The sequence below is a fragment of the Passer domesticus genome, chromosome 25 (genome assembly GCF_036417665.1).
Source record: "Passer domesticus isolate bPasDom1 chromosome 25, bPasDom1.hap1, whole genome shotgun sequence".
Classification (NCBI taxonomy): Eukaryota; Metazoa; Chordata; class Aves; order Passeriformes; family Passeridae; genus Passer; species Passer domesticus.
Window position 1 is genome coordinate 4,305,659 of NC_087498.1, and position 15,381 is coordinate 4,321,039.

A 15,381-nucleotide genomic window follows, 5' to 3' on the forward strand; every position below is an offset into this window, starting at 1 on the left:
GTTTGAGCTGTCAGTGTCAGCCTTTGGGACAGCACAACTCCCTCTGGAGCCTCTGTAGGAACCTGCTGGAAATGCAAAATCCTCTTCCCTTTTTTCCCAGAAAGGGAGAAGAGGGTGGAATGTTTCCCAATTCCACGGAGGAGGCAGCCAGGGCCCTTTCCAGGCGGGATAAATCCAGGGAAGGTGCTGGGGTGGGCTCTTCGTGCCTTGGGTGGCAGCAGCTCGGGGCTGGGGCTGTCCTTGGGTGCTGCTCAGGGCCACCAGCGCGTCCCTGAGGGTGGCATGGGAGGCTCTGTGAGCTCCTGGGATCAGGGAATTCCCCTGCAGTGCCATTTTTGGCTTTCTTTTTGGCGCTTGAGGTGATGGTTTGTGTTCAGGTGAAATGCAGTGCCAGCGTCTGTCAGCACAGAAAGTCCAAAATCCTCAGCAGCCAGAACCCCAACCCTGGAGTTCCTTAAAGAACCTGGCAGTGCCATCGTGGTGCCTCCAGGAGAGCTTTGTGTTGGGAAATCCGGCTGGGACCTCTCCAGCTGCTGCTTCCCACCTGCCCCAGGTGCTCTGGGCTGTCCCACCCGGGTGTCCCCTCCCTGGCAGATCCAGGGCTGCCACAGGAGCGGTGACAGGTGACAACGTGCTCCCCTGCTTACCCTGAGGGTGCTGCTCCTCTTCCAGGGAGGAGGAGAATTCCATGGGCCTTGAGGATGAGGAGGGATGGAGCTGCACATCCCAGCGTGGGGCATCCCCTGCTCCGTGTCCCCTCGTGTCCCCTTGTGTCCCCTCGTGTCCCCTCGTGTCCCCTCGTGTCCCCTCGTGTCCCCTCCCCGTGGCCCTGCTGCCTCAGCAGGCTGAGCTCCAGCTCCATCCCAACCCCCGGGAAGCTTTGGGGATGAAGAGCCGCCCCCATCCCGTGGTTTGTTGTGGGTTGTTCCCTGCTGGAGCCGTTAAATGGGAATTGTGGTGCCGGGACGGAGCTTTGGGATTTCAGGGTTCTCATCCCGGTGATTTTCCCTCTTTTTTGGGAAACTCCCCCAGAGCTGTGCCTAAGCCACCAGACCCTTTGAGAGATCCGTAATGTTCGTTTTTCCAGTGGGGTTTTTTCCAGGGAAGGGTTTGGGGCTGCCCCGCGGTGACACTTTTGGGATTGTCCCAGCGCGGTGCCGCAGCTTCCTCTAGTGGCCGTGGGGAAACGCTTCCAGAGGAGATCCGGGCTGGGACTGGGAAGTGAGGAAGGAATTCCTCGAATTCCTTCAAGGAATTCTTCTTCCTTCCTTCAAGAAGACATCAAATCCGTGTTCTCTCATCCCTTCTGTGATTTGGGGTCGGTTTTCCCCTGGTTTTATCCGGGTTGGGAATGTTGCCCAGTCTGTTGTGTGCTGATGGAACCCTGTGGAGGTGGATTTTATGGATTTTCTTTTGGCTCTGACACCTTCTGCTGGGCTTTCCCCACGGAAAGGTGCTGCTGGCTGGGATGGGAAACGGGACTGGGACACCCAGTGATCCCTCCAGCCGTGGAATATCCTCAGCAGAATCCTCACCTTGGTGCATCCAGAAATCTGCCTTTGGCTTTCAGGGATCCATCCTGGGCTCTGTGCATCCAGAAAAACCCTCCCAAACCCTCCCAAGCCTGCTCTGGAGTCTGTCCCTGAAGCTGAGGGGACACTGAGCTCTCCTCCTCCCTGTCCCAAGCTCGGTTCAGCTTTTGGCAACTGGAAAACTGAGGAAGGAGCTGCTTCAGTGAAATGTTTGCTGAGACTTTGGCTCTCACAAAGGGTTTAGGCTCCAAAATGGGGTGGATTTGGGTGGTGCTGAGCCCTGGGGGTGGGAGCTGGGCTGCAGGTTCCAGTGCCTGGCTGGGGACTGGCTCTGTGTGACCCACTGGGGACTGACCTGGCCTTGCTGGGCTCCTTCCTGCACCTGGAATTGCAATTTTGGGATGTCTCGTGAGCGGAGGGAATGTCACTGCCTTGACCTTTGAAAGTGGTTCTTGTTTGAGTCTGAGTTAATCCATCAGATTTGTGCCCCTGGTGTTTCCTCCCTGCTGAATGCACGGACAGATCTGCCCCTGTTCCCCTTCCCAAGGAGGGATGGGATGGGATGGGATGGGATGGGATGGGATGGGATGGGATGGGATGGGATGGGATGGGATGGGATGGGATGGGATGGGATGGGATGGGATGGGAGCAGAGCTTCCCACCGACAGGAGCAGAGCTTCTCCCAGCTCTCCACTGTCTCATCTCATTTTTTTTTCCTCTTCTAACCCATTTCAGGTGCCTGCTTTTCCTCGGGGAAGGAGGCTGAATCCCTGCGAGCTCTGCCTGCCTTAGAGAGGGGAAAGGGGAGGTGCTGAAGGTTAAAGGATCTTTATTTCTGCAATTTGTTTGTTATTTCTGAGGAATTCTTGTTTTTCTTACCTCAGCTGTGCTGTTTACTGGCAGAAAATCCAAACCAGGGGTGGCATTTCCAGCTCCCTGTTTTCTCATTGTCTCTCCCCCTCAAGTGGAGGATCATTAATGAATGATTGTTAATGAACCCATTTCCTAATTCCAGGCCCTGGGAAAGCTGCCCTCAGTCTTTCTGGGAATTCTGTCTTTTCCCCAGACTTGGCTGGTCCGGAACTGCTGCTCTCAGGCAGCAGAACAGGTTTGGGTTCCTGTTGCTGGAGGTGAATTCATTAGTGAGAGCCCTGGCAGCTTTGAAGTTGGCAATTACAGGCCAGGGGATGGAAAAGGCTCCTTGCAAAGACGGGATCTAATTTGTTTTCCTTCCCTGAGTGTGAATGGGATTTTTCCAGCTGAAAGGCCCAGATGCTTCAGTGTCACCTCCAGCTCCTCCTGGCATTGTCACCTGTGCTGGTGCCTCGGCCAGGGAACATTTCTGGTGTGGCAGAGAAGCAAAAGTGCTCTGAGCCAGGGGCTGGAATTGTTCCTGTGGGTGATTCCCGGGGAAATCCAGGCAGTGCCTCTCTGAAGGACAGCCCTGTGAGCTGAGGGGAGCTCCTGCTTTGCCCTGAAGGGTGGAGCTGGACAGAATAAATGGAAAGGGGTGCTTGTCCCTGCTGGTGACCCAAGGGGAGACCTTTACAAGACAGTTCCTGGTGCTGCTTCCCCTCTGGCAGTTTGAAGCCATTTCCTTCATGCTGTCTCTCCATCCCCTGGTCCAAAATCCCTCTCCAGCTCCCTTAGGGCCCCTTTGGGTTTTGATCAGAAGTGGCTGATCCTCACCTGCTTTGGGAATGTAAATGCCTGACCTGGAGCCCAACCATGTATTTCCAGTGTATTTACCCATCTTTTGCTCACAGGAAAAAGAGGAATCTTTATTTTGATGTGCAGGAAGCTGTTCCTGTGTTCTGCGACCTCTGTTTTGGAAACAAAACACTAAAGCAGCTCGTGAAGGATCGAGTGCCAGTGTGGGTTCATAAACACAGCTGCTCCGGGGGCAGAGAATCCCAGCCTGGGTTGGGTTGGAAGAGACTTTAAAATCATCTCATTCCACCCCTGCCATGGGCAGGGACACCTCCCACTATCCCAGATTGCTCCAAGCCCTTCCAGCCTGGCCTGGGACAATTCCAGGGATCCAAGGGCAGCCATAGGGAAAATTCCTTCCTAATATCCAACCTAAATTTCCTCTCTTTCAGCCTGAACCCATTCCCCCTTGTTCCTGGTGAGCAGCCCCTCCCCAGCTCCGTGCAGCCCCTCCAGGTCCTGGAAGGTCTCCACAGAACCTGCTCCATCTTCCAGGGGCTCCCCTCGAGTGCTGGGCCACAGAACCCCGGGAAAGGCGTGGGGAGATGGAATTCCCTGGGCTGGAGCTGGGCCACCAAGCCAGCACAGGAGAGGAACTGAAAGCAAAGCAGAGGAATGGCCAGAGCCTGGCCCCAGCGAGATCCTGGGGGTGTGATCCCCATTCTGTGAGGGATCCCCCCATCTCTGCTGCTGGAAACCCTAAATCCATAATTCCTGCTGGAACAACGCCCTCAGGTGCCTTTCCCAAGAGCTCTCTTGCCTGGATTTGGGATGCAAGCAGTCTGGAAAATATCTGGGTAACAGCGCCTTTGCCAGAAAATATTTTGGTTATTTCAAAACAGCTTTGGTTTGTTTGCTAGAAAATATTTAGATGGTGACCAAACCCATTTTGGTCCTTTTTCCAAAGAGTATTTGGGTTATATTCAGAATGTTTTGGTTGGTTTGGGTTCTTTTGGCAATTTGGGAAGTGTGTGCTTCTGGTTTTTTGTTTTCACGGGGAAAAGAGAAAGCAAACAAGGAATTTTCAGTTTCTGGGAGGATGTGGAGGGTGGGTTAAACCCTGAGGGTGGGTGGCACCTTCCTGGGGGTCACAGCACCTGGGTGTGGGGTGGAGAGGGAATTGTGTGCTCCACAAAACAAAGCAATGAATGGGAAAATTGGGTGATTTCTGTCCAAACAGTGAAAGCAGGAGCAGGCAGGACACAGAAACGAGCTCATGGCCTGGAGTGAAGGTCTGGGGTGGTGATGAAGGCAGGGCTGCTCTGGGGACCATCCTGGAGAAAATGAGAGGAGGAACTGGGGATCACCCTGGAGGAAACGAGAGAAAGAACTTGGGGACCATCCTGGAGGAAACCAGAGAAGGAACTGGGGACCATCGTGGAAAAATGGAGAGGAGGAACTGGAGAACATCCTGGAGGGAATGAGAGGAGGAACCTGGGGACCATCCTGGAGGGAATGAAACAAGGAAGCTAGTGACCATCCTGAAAAAAGCAAGATAAGGAACCTGAGGACCACCCTGGAAAAATGAGAGAAGGAACCTGGAGAGAGGAGGAACCTGAGAACCATCCTGCAGGAAATGAGAGGAGGAACCTGGGGAGCATCCTGGAGGGAACAAGAGAAGGAACTGGGGACCATCCTGGAGAAAATGAGAGGAGGAACTGGGAAACATTCTGAAAGAAATGAGAGGAGGAACCTAAGGATCACCCTGGGGGGAATGAGAGAAGGAACCTGGGACCATCCTGGAAAAATGGAGAGGAGAAACTTGGGGACCATCCTGGAGGGAATGAGAGAAGGAACTGGGGACCATGGTGGAAAAATGGAGAGGAGGAACTGGAGAACATCCTGGAGGAAATGAAAGGAGGAACCTGGGACCATCCTGGAGGAAATAAGAGAAGGAACCTGAGGATCACCTGAGGGAATGAGAGAGGAAACCTGGGGACCATCCTGGAGGAAATGAGAGAAGGAACCTGGGGACCACCTTGGAGAGAATAAAACAAAGAACCTGGTGACCATCCTGGAAAAAAGCAAGAGAAAGAACCTGGGGACCATCCTGGAGGAAATGAGAGAAGGAACCTGGGGACCACCCTGAAAAAACGAGAGAAGGAACCTGGAGAGAGGAGGAACCTGAGGACCACCCTGGAGGGAATGAGAGAAGGAACCTGGAGAGAGGAGGAACCTGAGGACCACCCTGGAGGGAATGAGAGAAGCAACCCGGGACCATCCTGGAGGAAATAAGAGAAGGAAACTGGGGAGCATCCTGGAAAAATGGAGAGGAGGAACCCGCGGCCATCCTGGAGGGAATGAGAGGAGGAACCTGGAGAGAGGAGGAACCCGGGACCATCCTGGAGGAAACCCCCGGAGGAGCCTGATGGGCTCCATCCCCTCGCCTCCCGCCCTCTCTGTGCAGCGGCGGAAGGAGCGCAGACCAAAGCCTTTCCCTCCCTGGCCAGGAGCCGCCAGTCCCTTTGTCCTGGGCCGGGTTTGGCGAGCACCCGCCGCGATTTTGGCGAGCGCAGCCCGGGCCCGGCGCGGTGACGTCGGGTCCCCCTTGGGCGATAAGCCGCGGTCCTTATCGCCCCGCCGGGCTTTGATGTGGCCCCCGGGGGCGCCGATGCCGCAGGATGCCCGCGGGCCGGGGCACAAAGCGGCCCTTGAGCCGCCCGCAGGTGCGCTGGCCAGCGGGGCGCTGCCCCGGGATAAAAGCGGGAGCTGCCCCGGGATAAAAGCGGGAGCTGCCCCGGGATAATAAGCGGGAGCTGCCCCGGGATAAAAGCGGGCACTGCTCCGGGATAAAAGCGGGAGCTGCCCCGGGATAAAAGCGGGCGCTGCCCCGGGATAAAAGCGGGAGCTGCTGCGGGATAAAAGCGGGAGCTGCCCCGGGATAAAAGCGGGAGCTGCCCCGGGATAAAAGCGGGAGCTGCTGCGGGATAAAAGCGGGAGCTGCCCCGGGATAACAGCGGGAACTGCTCCGGGATAAAAGCGGGAGCCGTGCCCGGGATAAAAGCGGGAGCTGCTGCGGGATAAAAGCGGGAGCTGCCCCGGGATAAAAGCGGGAGCTGCTGCGGGATAAAAGCGGGAGCTGCCCCGGGATAAAAGCGGGAACTGCTCCGGGATAAAAGCGGGAGCTGCTCCGGGATAAAAGCGGGAGCTGCCCCGGGATAACAGCGGGAACTGCTCCGGGATAAAAGCGGGAGCTGCTCCGGGATAAAAGCGGGAGCTGCCCCGGGATAAAAGCGGGAGCTGCCCCGGGATAACAGCGGGAGCTGCTCCGGGATAAAAGCGGGAGCCGTGCCCGGCCGCCGCCGCCGCCCCAGGGCTGCGAGGCACCATGAAGTGGCTCCCGGTGGTCCTGGCGTGTCTGCAGCTGGCCGAGGGGGCGGTCAGGTGGGTGACAGGGAGGAGGAGGAGGGATAGCGGGGATGGGGAGGTGCTGGGAATGCGGGGTCTGCAGGGGGGGCACGGCCCGGGGCAGCGACTGGGCAGGGAGAGAGCCTGGAATGGAGAGTTTGGGAATGGAGAGAGCCTGGGAATGGAGAGAGTCTGGGAATGGAGAGAGTCTGGGAATGGAGAGAGCCTGGGAATGGAGAGAGTCTGGGCATGGAGAGAGTCTGGGAATGGAGAGAGCCTGGAATGGAGAGTTTGGGAATGGAGAGAGCCTGGGAATGGAGAGAGCCTGGGAATGGAGAGAGCCTGGAATGGAGAGTTTGGGAATGGAGAGAGCCTGGGAATGGAGAGAGCCTGGGAATGGAGAGAGCCTGGAATGGAGAGAGCCTGGAATGGAGAGAGCCTGGGCATGGAGAGATTGGGAATGGAGAGAGTCTGGGAATGGAGAGAGTCTGGAATGGAGAGAGCCTGGGAATGGAGAGATTGGGAATGGAGAGAGCCTGGGAATGGAGAGAGTCTGGGCATGGAGAGAGTCTGGGAATGGAGAGAGCCTGGGAATGGAGAGTCTGGGAATGGAGAGAGCCTGGAATGGAGAGTCTGGGAATGGAGAGAGTCTGGGAATGGAGAGAGTCTGGGAATGGAGAGGAGATCCAGGGCATGGAGAGAGCCTGGGCATGAAGAGAGCCTGGAATGGAGAGATTCTGGGCATGGAGAGCAGATCCTGGGGCATGGAGAGAGCCTGGGCATGGAGAGAGCCTGGGCATGGAGAGATTCTGGGCATGGAGAGCAGATCCTGGGGCATGGAGATATCCTGGGATGTGGAGAGGAGATCCAGGGCATTGAGAGATCCTGGAACCTGGGGAGCAGCTCCTGGGATGTGGAGAGCAGCTCCTGGGGCATGGAGAACTCCTGGGGATCTGCAGAGCTCCTGTCGTGTCTCAGAGGAGCCCAGAGAACCGAGCCTTTGAAAACACTGAAATCTCCTTCTCCCCTGCTGTGCTGTGTTTTGCCCCTGCCCTGCAGGATCAGCCTGAAGAAAGGCCTGTCCATCCGGGACAAGATGAGGGCAGCCGGGGTGCTGGACGATTTCCTGAAGCACATCAAATCCGACCCGGTGAAGAAATACCAGCCCAGCCAGGGCTTCGTGGTGAGGGAGCCCATAGCCAACCACCTGGATGTGAGTGTCCCCCTGTCCCCTGCCTGTGCTTCCTCCTTCCCCCTGCCACAGCAGCCTGGGCACCCCGAGCCTCCGGGAGTGAGAAACTGCTTTTCCCCACTCTTAAACTGCTTTTTCACCACTCTTAAACTGCTTTTTCACCACTCTTAAACTGCTTTCCCCACTTTAAAACTGCTTTTCCCCCACTCTTAAATTGTTTTTCCCCACTCTTAAACTGCCTTCCCCCCACTTTTAAACTGCTTTCCCCCCACTCTTAAATTGCTTTCCCCTTACCCTTAAATTGTTTTTCCTTCACTCTTAAATTGCTTTTTTTACCCACCATTAAATTGCTTTTTTCCCCACCCTTAAATTGTTTTTCCCCCCACCCTTAAATTGTTTTCCCCCATCCTTAAATTGTTCTTCCCCCCACCCTTAAATTGTTCTCTCCCCACTCTTAAATTGCTTTCCCCCCACCCTTAAATTGCTTTTTTCCCCACTCTTTTAACTTCTGTTTTCAACCTCAAAGAAGTTTACCCCCAGCCACAAAGGGCCAAGCTTTTCTGTATGAAACAAACCCACAACAATTATTCAATATTTCATTTTTGGGGGGCAGTAGAGGCAGGACGAGAGCTCAGCCTGGCTGGGGGATGCCGGGGGGGGGACCCTGAGCCCGTGGCCAGTGAAAATTCCCTGTTTTTTTTTCCAGTCCTCCTACTTTGGGGAGATCAGCATCGGGGAGCCCCCGCAGAAGTTCCTGGTGCTCTTTGACACTGGCTCCTCCAACCTGTGGGTGCCCTCCACGGACTGCAAGAGCCCTGCTTGCTGTGAGTAGAGCCATTCCTGCTCCTAGGAGTGATTAGTGCTCACTAATTAGCACAAATTACCCCCGCTCGGTGCCTTTCAGAGCCCCCCGGGATGGGTTTGGGTGCCCCAAGCCACGTCCTTGTCCCTGTTCTTGCACGTCCTTCCCCTGCCATGCTGGGGACATCACGATGCCAGCCCAAAAAATGAGCCTGGGTGTTGATCTGGGGGGGCTGGTGCCTTCCCTGGGGAGCTCAGAGCCCTCAGACCCCCACGGGAATCCCAGGGGTGCTCCCTGACCATGCCAGGAATCTTCTGGGTGCTCCCTGGTCATCCCAGGAATCTCAGGGTGCTCCCTGGCCAGCAGTGAAATCCCACTGCAGAACTGGCTCTGCTCTTTGGGAATTACCCCGATGAAGCATCCAGCACTGAAATCCCAGTGCAGAACTGGCTCTGCTCTTTGGGAATTATCCCAATGGAGCATCCAGCACTGAAATCCCACTGCAAAACAGGACCTGATTCTTGGGAATTACCCCACTGGAGCACCCAGCAGTGAAATCCCACTGATGGAACACCCAGCAGTGAAATCCCATTGCAGCACAGGACCTGATCCTTGGGAATTATCCCAAGGGAGCATCCAGCAGTGAAATCCCAATGCAGAACTGGCTCTGCTCTTTGGGAATTATCCCAAGGGAGCCCCCAGCACTGAAATCCCAGTGCAAAACAGGACCTGATTCTTGGGAATTACCCCACTGGAGCACCCAGCAGTGAAATCCCAGTGTACCCCCGTGCCCAGGCTTTTCCCTCTTCTCCCTCCCCAGTGAACCACGCCAAGTTCAAGGCCAGTGCCTCGGCCACCTTCAGCCCCAGTGGCCAGTCCCTCACCGTGTCCTACGGCAGCGGCTCCGTCACCATCCTGCTGGGCTCCGACACGCTCAGGGTGAGTGCCCCGTGCCAGCCTGCCCTCCTGCCTGGTGCCCGCCAGGAGCAGCCTCAGGGCTTGGACAAACCCTGGCACATGGATAGAAAATATTCACTGCCACCCTTGTTCCTCCAGCTGCCCTTTGGCCGGGTTTTAACCCAAATCCAGTTTTTTTTCCCCAATTTCCCCCTGTGCCTGGTGCTGTTGGCACCCAAGTGGCCTCAGCCTGGCTGCCCTGGCATGCCCTTCCCCTGCAGATCCAGAGCATCACCGTGACGGGGCAGGAGCTGGGGCTGAGCCAGGAGGAGCCCACGCAGCCGTTCTACTTCGCCGACTTCGACGGCATCCTGGGCATGGCCTTCCCCTCGCTGGCCGTGGGGGGCACGGCCACGGCCCTGGCGGGCATGCTGCAGCAGGGCCAGCTGGCCCAGCCCCTCTTCAGCTTCTACTTCTCACGGTGACAGCCCCTCAGGGCGCTCTGAACGCCCTGGTGTGCCCTGCCCTCGTGTGTCCCTCACGTCCTGGTGTCACTCACGTCCTGGCGTGCCGTCTGCATGTCCTGGTGTGCTCTGTCCTTATGTCCTGGTGTCCCTCATGTCCTGGTGTCACTCACGTCCTGGTGTGCCCTGTCTGCATATCATGGTGTCCCTCATGTCCTGGTGTCCCTCATGTCCTGGTGTCCCCTGCCCTCATGTCCTGGTGTCCCTCATGTCCTGGTGTCCCCTGCCCTCATGTCCTGGTGTCCCTCATGTCCTGGTGTCCCCTGCCTGCATGTCCTGGTGTCCCTCATGTCCTGGTGTCCCCTGCCTGCATGTCCTGGTGTGCATCACGTCCTGGTGTGCCCTGTCCTCATGTCCTGGTGTCCCTCACATCCTGGTGTCCCCTGCCTGCATGTCATGGTGTCCCCTGTCCTCACGTCCTGGTGTCCACTGTCTGCACATCCTGATGTCCCCTGCCCTAACATTGTGGTGTCCCTTGCCCTCACGTCCTGGTGTCCCCTATCTCCAAATCCTGGTGTCCCCTGCCTGCACATCCTGATGTCCCCTGTGCTCACACCCTAGTGTCCCCTATCTGCATGTCCTGATGTCCCCTGCCCTCAGGTCCTGGTGTCCCCTATTTGCACATCCTGGTGTCCCCTGTCCTCACACCCTGGTGTCCCCTGCCCCACATCCCAGTGTCCCCTATCTGCACATCCCGTTGTCCCCTGCCTGTCCCCCCGAGGCTTCCCTGGGGGTTTGTCCCCCTCCATCCCCCGTTCAGCACCCCTGATCCCTGCTGCTGTGGCTCTGTCTCCTCGCAGCCAGCCCAGCTACGAGTACGGGGGCGAGCTCATCCTCGGGGGCATCGACCCCGGGCTCTTCCAGGGGGACATCACCTGGGCGCCGGTGACACAGAAGCTTTACTGGCAGGTGGCACTTGAGGAGTGAGTGCTGTTTGTACCCCCTGCTCCAGCCTCGATGCTTTAGGGGCCCGGAGCCACGTCCTTGTCCCCGTTGTCCCCCCAGGGTTGCCATCGGGCAGTCAGTGACCAGCTGGTGCAGCCAGGGCTGCCAGGCCATCGTGGACACGGGGACATTCCTGCTGACTGTGCCCCAGGAGTACATCGAGAGCGTCCTGGAGGCGCTGGGAGCCCAGGAGACCAGCTACGGGGTGAGTGTGGGGGTTTGGGGGGAATCAGAGCCCTGGGCTCGACCAGGTCCCACAAAACTCACGTGGCACTGCAGGGAAGGGGACTGCGGGGTGACAGGGGCACGAGGGGACATCAGGCTGAGCAAGGTGGGGATGCTCAGCCTGGAGAGGAGAACATTGTGTGCAAACCCCACAGCCCGTTCCAGGGCCTGAGGGGGCTACAGGGAAACCAGAGAGGGACGTGGGACAAGGGCCTGGAGTGACAGGACCAGGGGGGATGGCTTCGGACTGAAAGGGAGGAAATTTAGGGTTGATGCAGGGAAGGAGGAAATTTAGGGTTGATACAGAGGAAATTTAGGGTTGATACAGGGAAGGAGGAAATTTAGGGTTGATACAGAGAAGGAGGAAATTTAAGGTTGATACAGGGAGGAGGAAATTTAGGTTTGATACAGAGGAAATTTAGGGTTGATACAGAGGAAATTTAGGTTTGATACAGAGGAAATTTAGGGTTGATACAGGGAAGGAGGAAATTTAGGGTTGATACAGGGGAAATTTAGGGTTGATGCAGAGGAAATTTAGGGTTGATGCAGGGGAGGAATTCCTCCCTGTGAGGTGGGAGGGGCTGGGATGGATTTCCCAGAGCAGCTGTGGCTGCCCCATCCCTGGCAGCGTCCCAGGCCAGGCTGGGGCACGCTGGCACAGTGGGAGGTGTCCCTGCCGTGGCAGGGGTGGCACTGGGTGGGCTTTAAACTCCCTCCCACCCAAACCATCCCGTGATTCCGCGCTGTGGCACAGCTGGGGCACAGCGCGTGTCCCCCGTGTCCCCTCCGTGCCACCACCCCGTGTCTGTGTCCCCCAGTACGCCGTGGACTGCAGCGACACCCCGAGCATGCCCCCCATCACCTTCGGCATCGGCGGCGCCCGCCTGGCGCTGCCCCCGGCCGCCTACGTCCTGAACGTACGTGTGGGATTGGTCCGGGTTCCTGAGGGACCACCGGGAACTGGGAACATCCCCAGGGATCACTGGGAACCGGGAACATCCCCAGGGATCACCGGGAACCAGGAAAATCCCAAGGGACCACCGGGAACTGGGAACATCCCCAGGGACCACCGGGTACCAGGAAAATCCCAAGGGATCACGGGGTATAGGGAACATCCCAGGGACCACCGGGAACATCCCCAGGGATCACCGGGAACTGGGAACATCCCCAGGGATCACCGGAAACCGGGAACATCCTGAGGGATCACCGGGAACAGGGAACATCCCCAGGGATCACCAGGAACAGGGAACTTCCCCAGGGATCACCGGGTACTGGGAACATCCCCAGGGATCACTGGGTACCGGGAACATCCCAAGAATTCCTGAGAGTTCCTCAAGCACTGGGAACATCCCAGGGCACCAGGAACATCCAGAGAGTTCCTGGGAATTCCTGAGGCACTGGGAACATCCTGAGAATTGCCAAGTGTTCCCCAGGCACTGGGAACATCCCAAGAGTTCCCGAGAGTTTCCCAGACACCAGGAACATCCTGAGGCACTGGGAACATCCCAAGAATTTCCAAGAACTCCCAAGGCACCGGGAACATCCCGAGTGTTCCCGAGGCACTGGGAACATCCTGAGAGTTCCTGAGGCACCGGGAACATCCCAAGAGTTTCAGAGAATTCCCAAGGCACTGGGAACATCCTGAGAGTTCCTGAGAGTTCCCGAGGCACTGGGAACATCCCAAGTGTTCCCGAGGCACCGGGAACATTCTGAGTGTTCCTGAGGCACCGGGAACATCCCAAGAATTCCCAAGAGTTCCCAAGGCACCAGGAGCATCCCAAGAATTCCCGGGGCACTGGGAACATCCCAAGAGTCCCTCAGGCACTGGGAACATCCCAAGAATTCCCGAGGCACCGGGAACATCCCGAGCGTTCCCGGCACCGGGAAGAGCCCGCGGCTCCGTGGCCGGCAGCGCTGCTCTCCCTGCGCTGCTGGAGGTGCTGACCCCCCGTTGTTCCCCCCCAGAGCAATGGCTACTGCACCCTGGCCATCGAGGTCACCTACCTGCCCTCGCAGGACGGGCAGCCCCTCTGGATCCTGGGAAACGTCTTCCTGAAGGAATATTACACCGTCTTCGACATGGCCAACAACCGCGTGGGCTTCGCCCTGTCGGCCTAGAGGAGGCAAATCCCTGTCCCACGCAGTGCCACGGCATTCCCAGGGACATTTCTGCTCCTTCCCGTCCCCATCCCTCGGGATCTGTGTGTGTGTGTGTGCCCGCGGATTTATCCCGGAATAATAAATAAATAATGAATAAACCCTGCCATCCCAAATGAAATAAACGGGCAGGAGATCTTTCTCCTTTTTAATGCCTTTATTAAGAAGAATCAGCTCAGGTGGGGAAAAATCGACACGGTGGAGGAGGAGGGTGATGCAGCTTTGTCCTGGTCTGCAGGCAGAGCTGGGGATTCCGTCCTCAGGGAGAGTCGCAGATTCCTGGCTTTTTGTCTAACACCTCGGGGCATCTCTTTAATCAGCATCTTTTAGGTTAGGGTGAGAAGCAAAAAGGGTCCAAGCAGGTACGGGACTGCGCTCCCATCCTGATGTCACTTAGGTCACCTGTTGGGTCGTGATTTTAGGGGTTTTTCCTGGGAAAAACTGTAAAAATTCGGGGTGCAATGCATTTCTCATCTGCATTCTCTGATGTCACTGCTATTCCCTTCACCTGGAGGGTCTGTCCCGTGTCCCTCCCTGGCCAGCGGCCAGCATCAGGGGGACAATGGTTAATCACCAGCCATTAACAGGTAATTGAAGAACTCCTCTTTAGGAGTGAAAATAGCTCACAGCAACTGGTCTGACTTGTTTTTAACTCTGCAACCTAAAAAAAATTATAACTTTCTATTCATAACACCAAACGGTCTCTGAGCTCCGGGGTTTGAGGGGTTCCGTGGCTCACAATTCCTTGCTCCAGCAAGGAAGGTGCTGGGATGAGCTCCAGGCCCTGGGATAAAGCAGTGCCCACCTCCAGCCCTCGGGAAACCTCCGAGGGGAAGCCCCCGAGCTGGAAAAGCTTTGCCAAAGCCCTGTGGTTATCCAAGTGGAAATCTGAGGCTGTGAGGCGAGCCACGACACCCAAACGACCCCTGAGCCCCAAAATGGAGCTGCTCAGCCTGGAAAACTTCACTGGAATATCGGGAATTGGGGGGAGGTGTGGCCCAAGGGGATGGGGAGCACCCCGGGCAGGGGGAGGTTGGGTGACCCCGCTGTTTCCCAGAGTTTCTGAGTTCTTTATCACCAGAGCTGAGCCACGACACCCAAATGACCCCTGAGCCCCAAAATGGAGCTGCTCAGCCTGGAAAACTGCACTGGAATATCGGGAATTGGGGGGAGATGTGGCCCAAGGGGATGGGGAGCACCCGGGGCAGGGGGAGGTTGGGTGACCCCGCTGTTTCCCAGAGTTTCTGAGTTCTTTATCACCAGAGCTGAGCCACGACACCCAAACGACCCCTGAGCCCCAAAATGGAGCTGCTCAGCCTGGAAAACTGCACTGGAATATCGGGAATTGGGGGGAGATGTGGCCCAAGGGGATGGGGAGCACCCGGGGCAGGGGGAGGTGGGGTGGCCCCGCTCTTTCCCAGAGTTTCTGAGAAGTTCTTTATCACCAGAGCTGAGCCACGACACCCAAACGACCCCTGAGCCCCAAAATGGAGCTGCTCAGCCTGGAAAACTTCACTGGAATATCGGGAATTGGGGAAGGTGTGGCCCAAGGGGATGGGGAACACCCCGGGCAGGGGGAGGTGGGGTGGCCCCGCTCTTTCCCAGCATCCAGAGTTGATTTTTAGCAGCTCTTTATCACCGGAGCTCGCTCCGTTCAGGGCTCTGTCACCTCCCGGGGGAAGGAAGGAAGGACACAAAGTGCTCCGAGCTTTGAGTCAAAATATTGACACAGGCTGAGCTGAGATTAGGCAGGGACAGCAGGGAAGGGCATTCCCCATCCTCCTCCTCCTCTTCCTCCTCCTCCTCTTCCCTCTGGAGTGGGAATTCTCTGCTGGAAGCAGGGCGGTGGTGGCAGGAGGGGACAGCAAAGGCTGCCCACGTCCCTGCCGCTCTCTGCTGTCCCCTTTGCTGTCCCTGCAGGACCTGCCCAGGCCACGGCAGAGCCAGCAGGAGCCTTGTGGGGATTTCCCGAGCTTCTGAGGATTCCCAGCATCGTTCCACGGCCAAAAGCTTGGGTCTGGCAGCAGGTCTGCAGGCACCTGGAACGCT

The 15,381-nt window shown here is 57.1% G+C and overlaps 1 protein-coding gene across 1 annotated transcript; it reads left to right on the forward strand.

The window, feature by feature from the left end:
* Nucleotides 1-7,373: 7,373 nt before the first annotated feature.
* Nucleotides 7,374-13,318, forward strand: PGC (progastricsin). Its single transcript, XM_064399192.1, has 8 exons — nt 7,374-7,803; nt 8,489-8,606; nt 9,405-9,523; nt 9,763-9,962; nt 10,806-10,928; nt 11,011-11,155; nt 11,994-12,092; nt 13,141-13,318. Exons 1-8 carry the CDS (start codon nt 7,525-7,527, stop codon nt 13,291-13,293), a joined length of 1,236 nt encoding a protein of 411 aa, XP_064255262.1. The 5' UTR covers nt 7,374-7,524; the 3' UTR covers nt 13,294-13,318.
* The last annotated feature ends 2,063 nt before the right edge of the window (nt 13,319-15,381 follow it).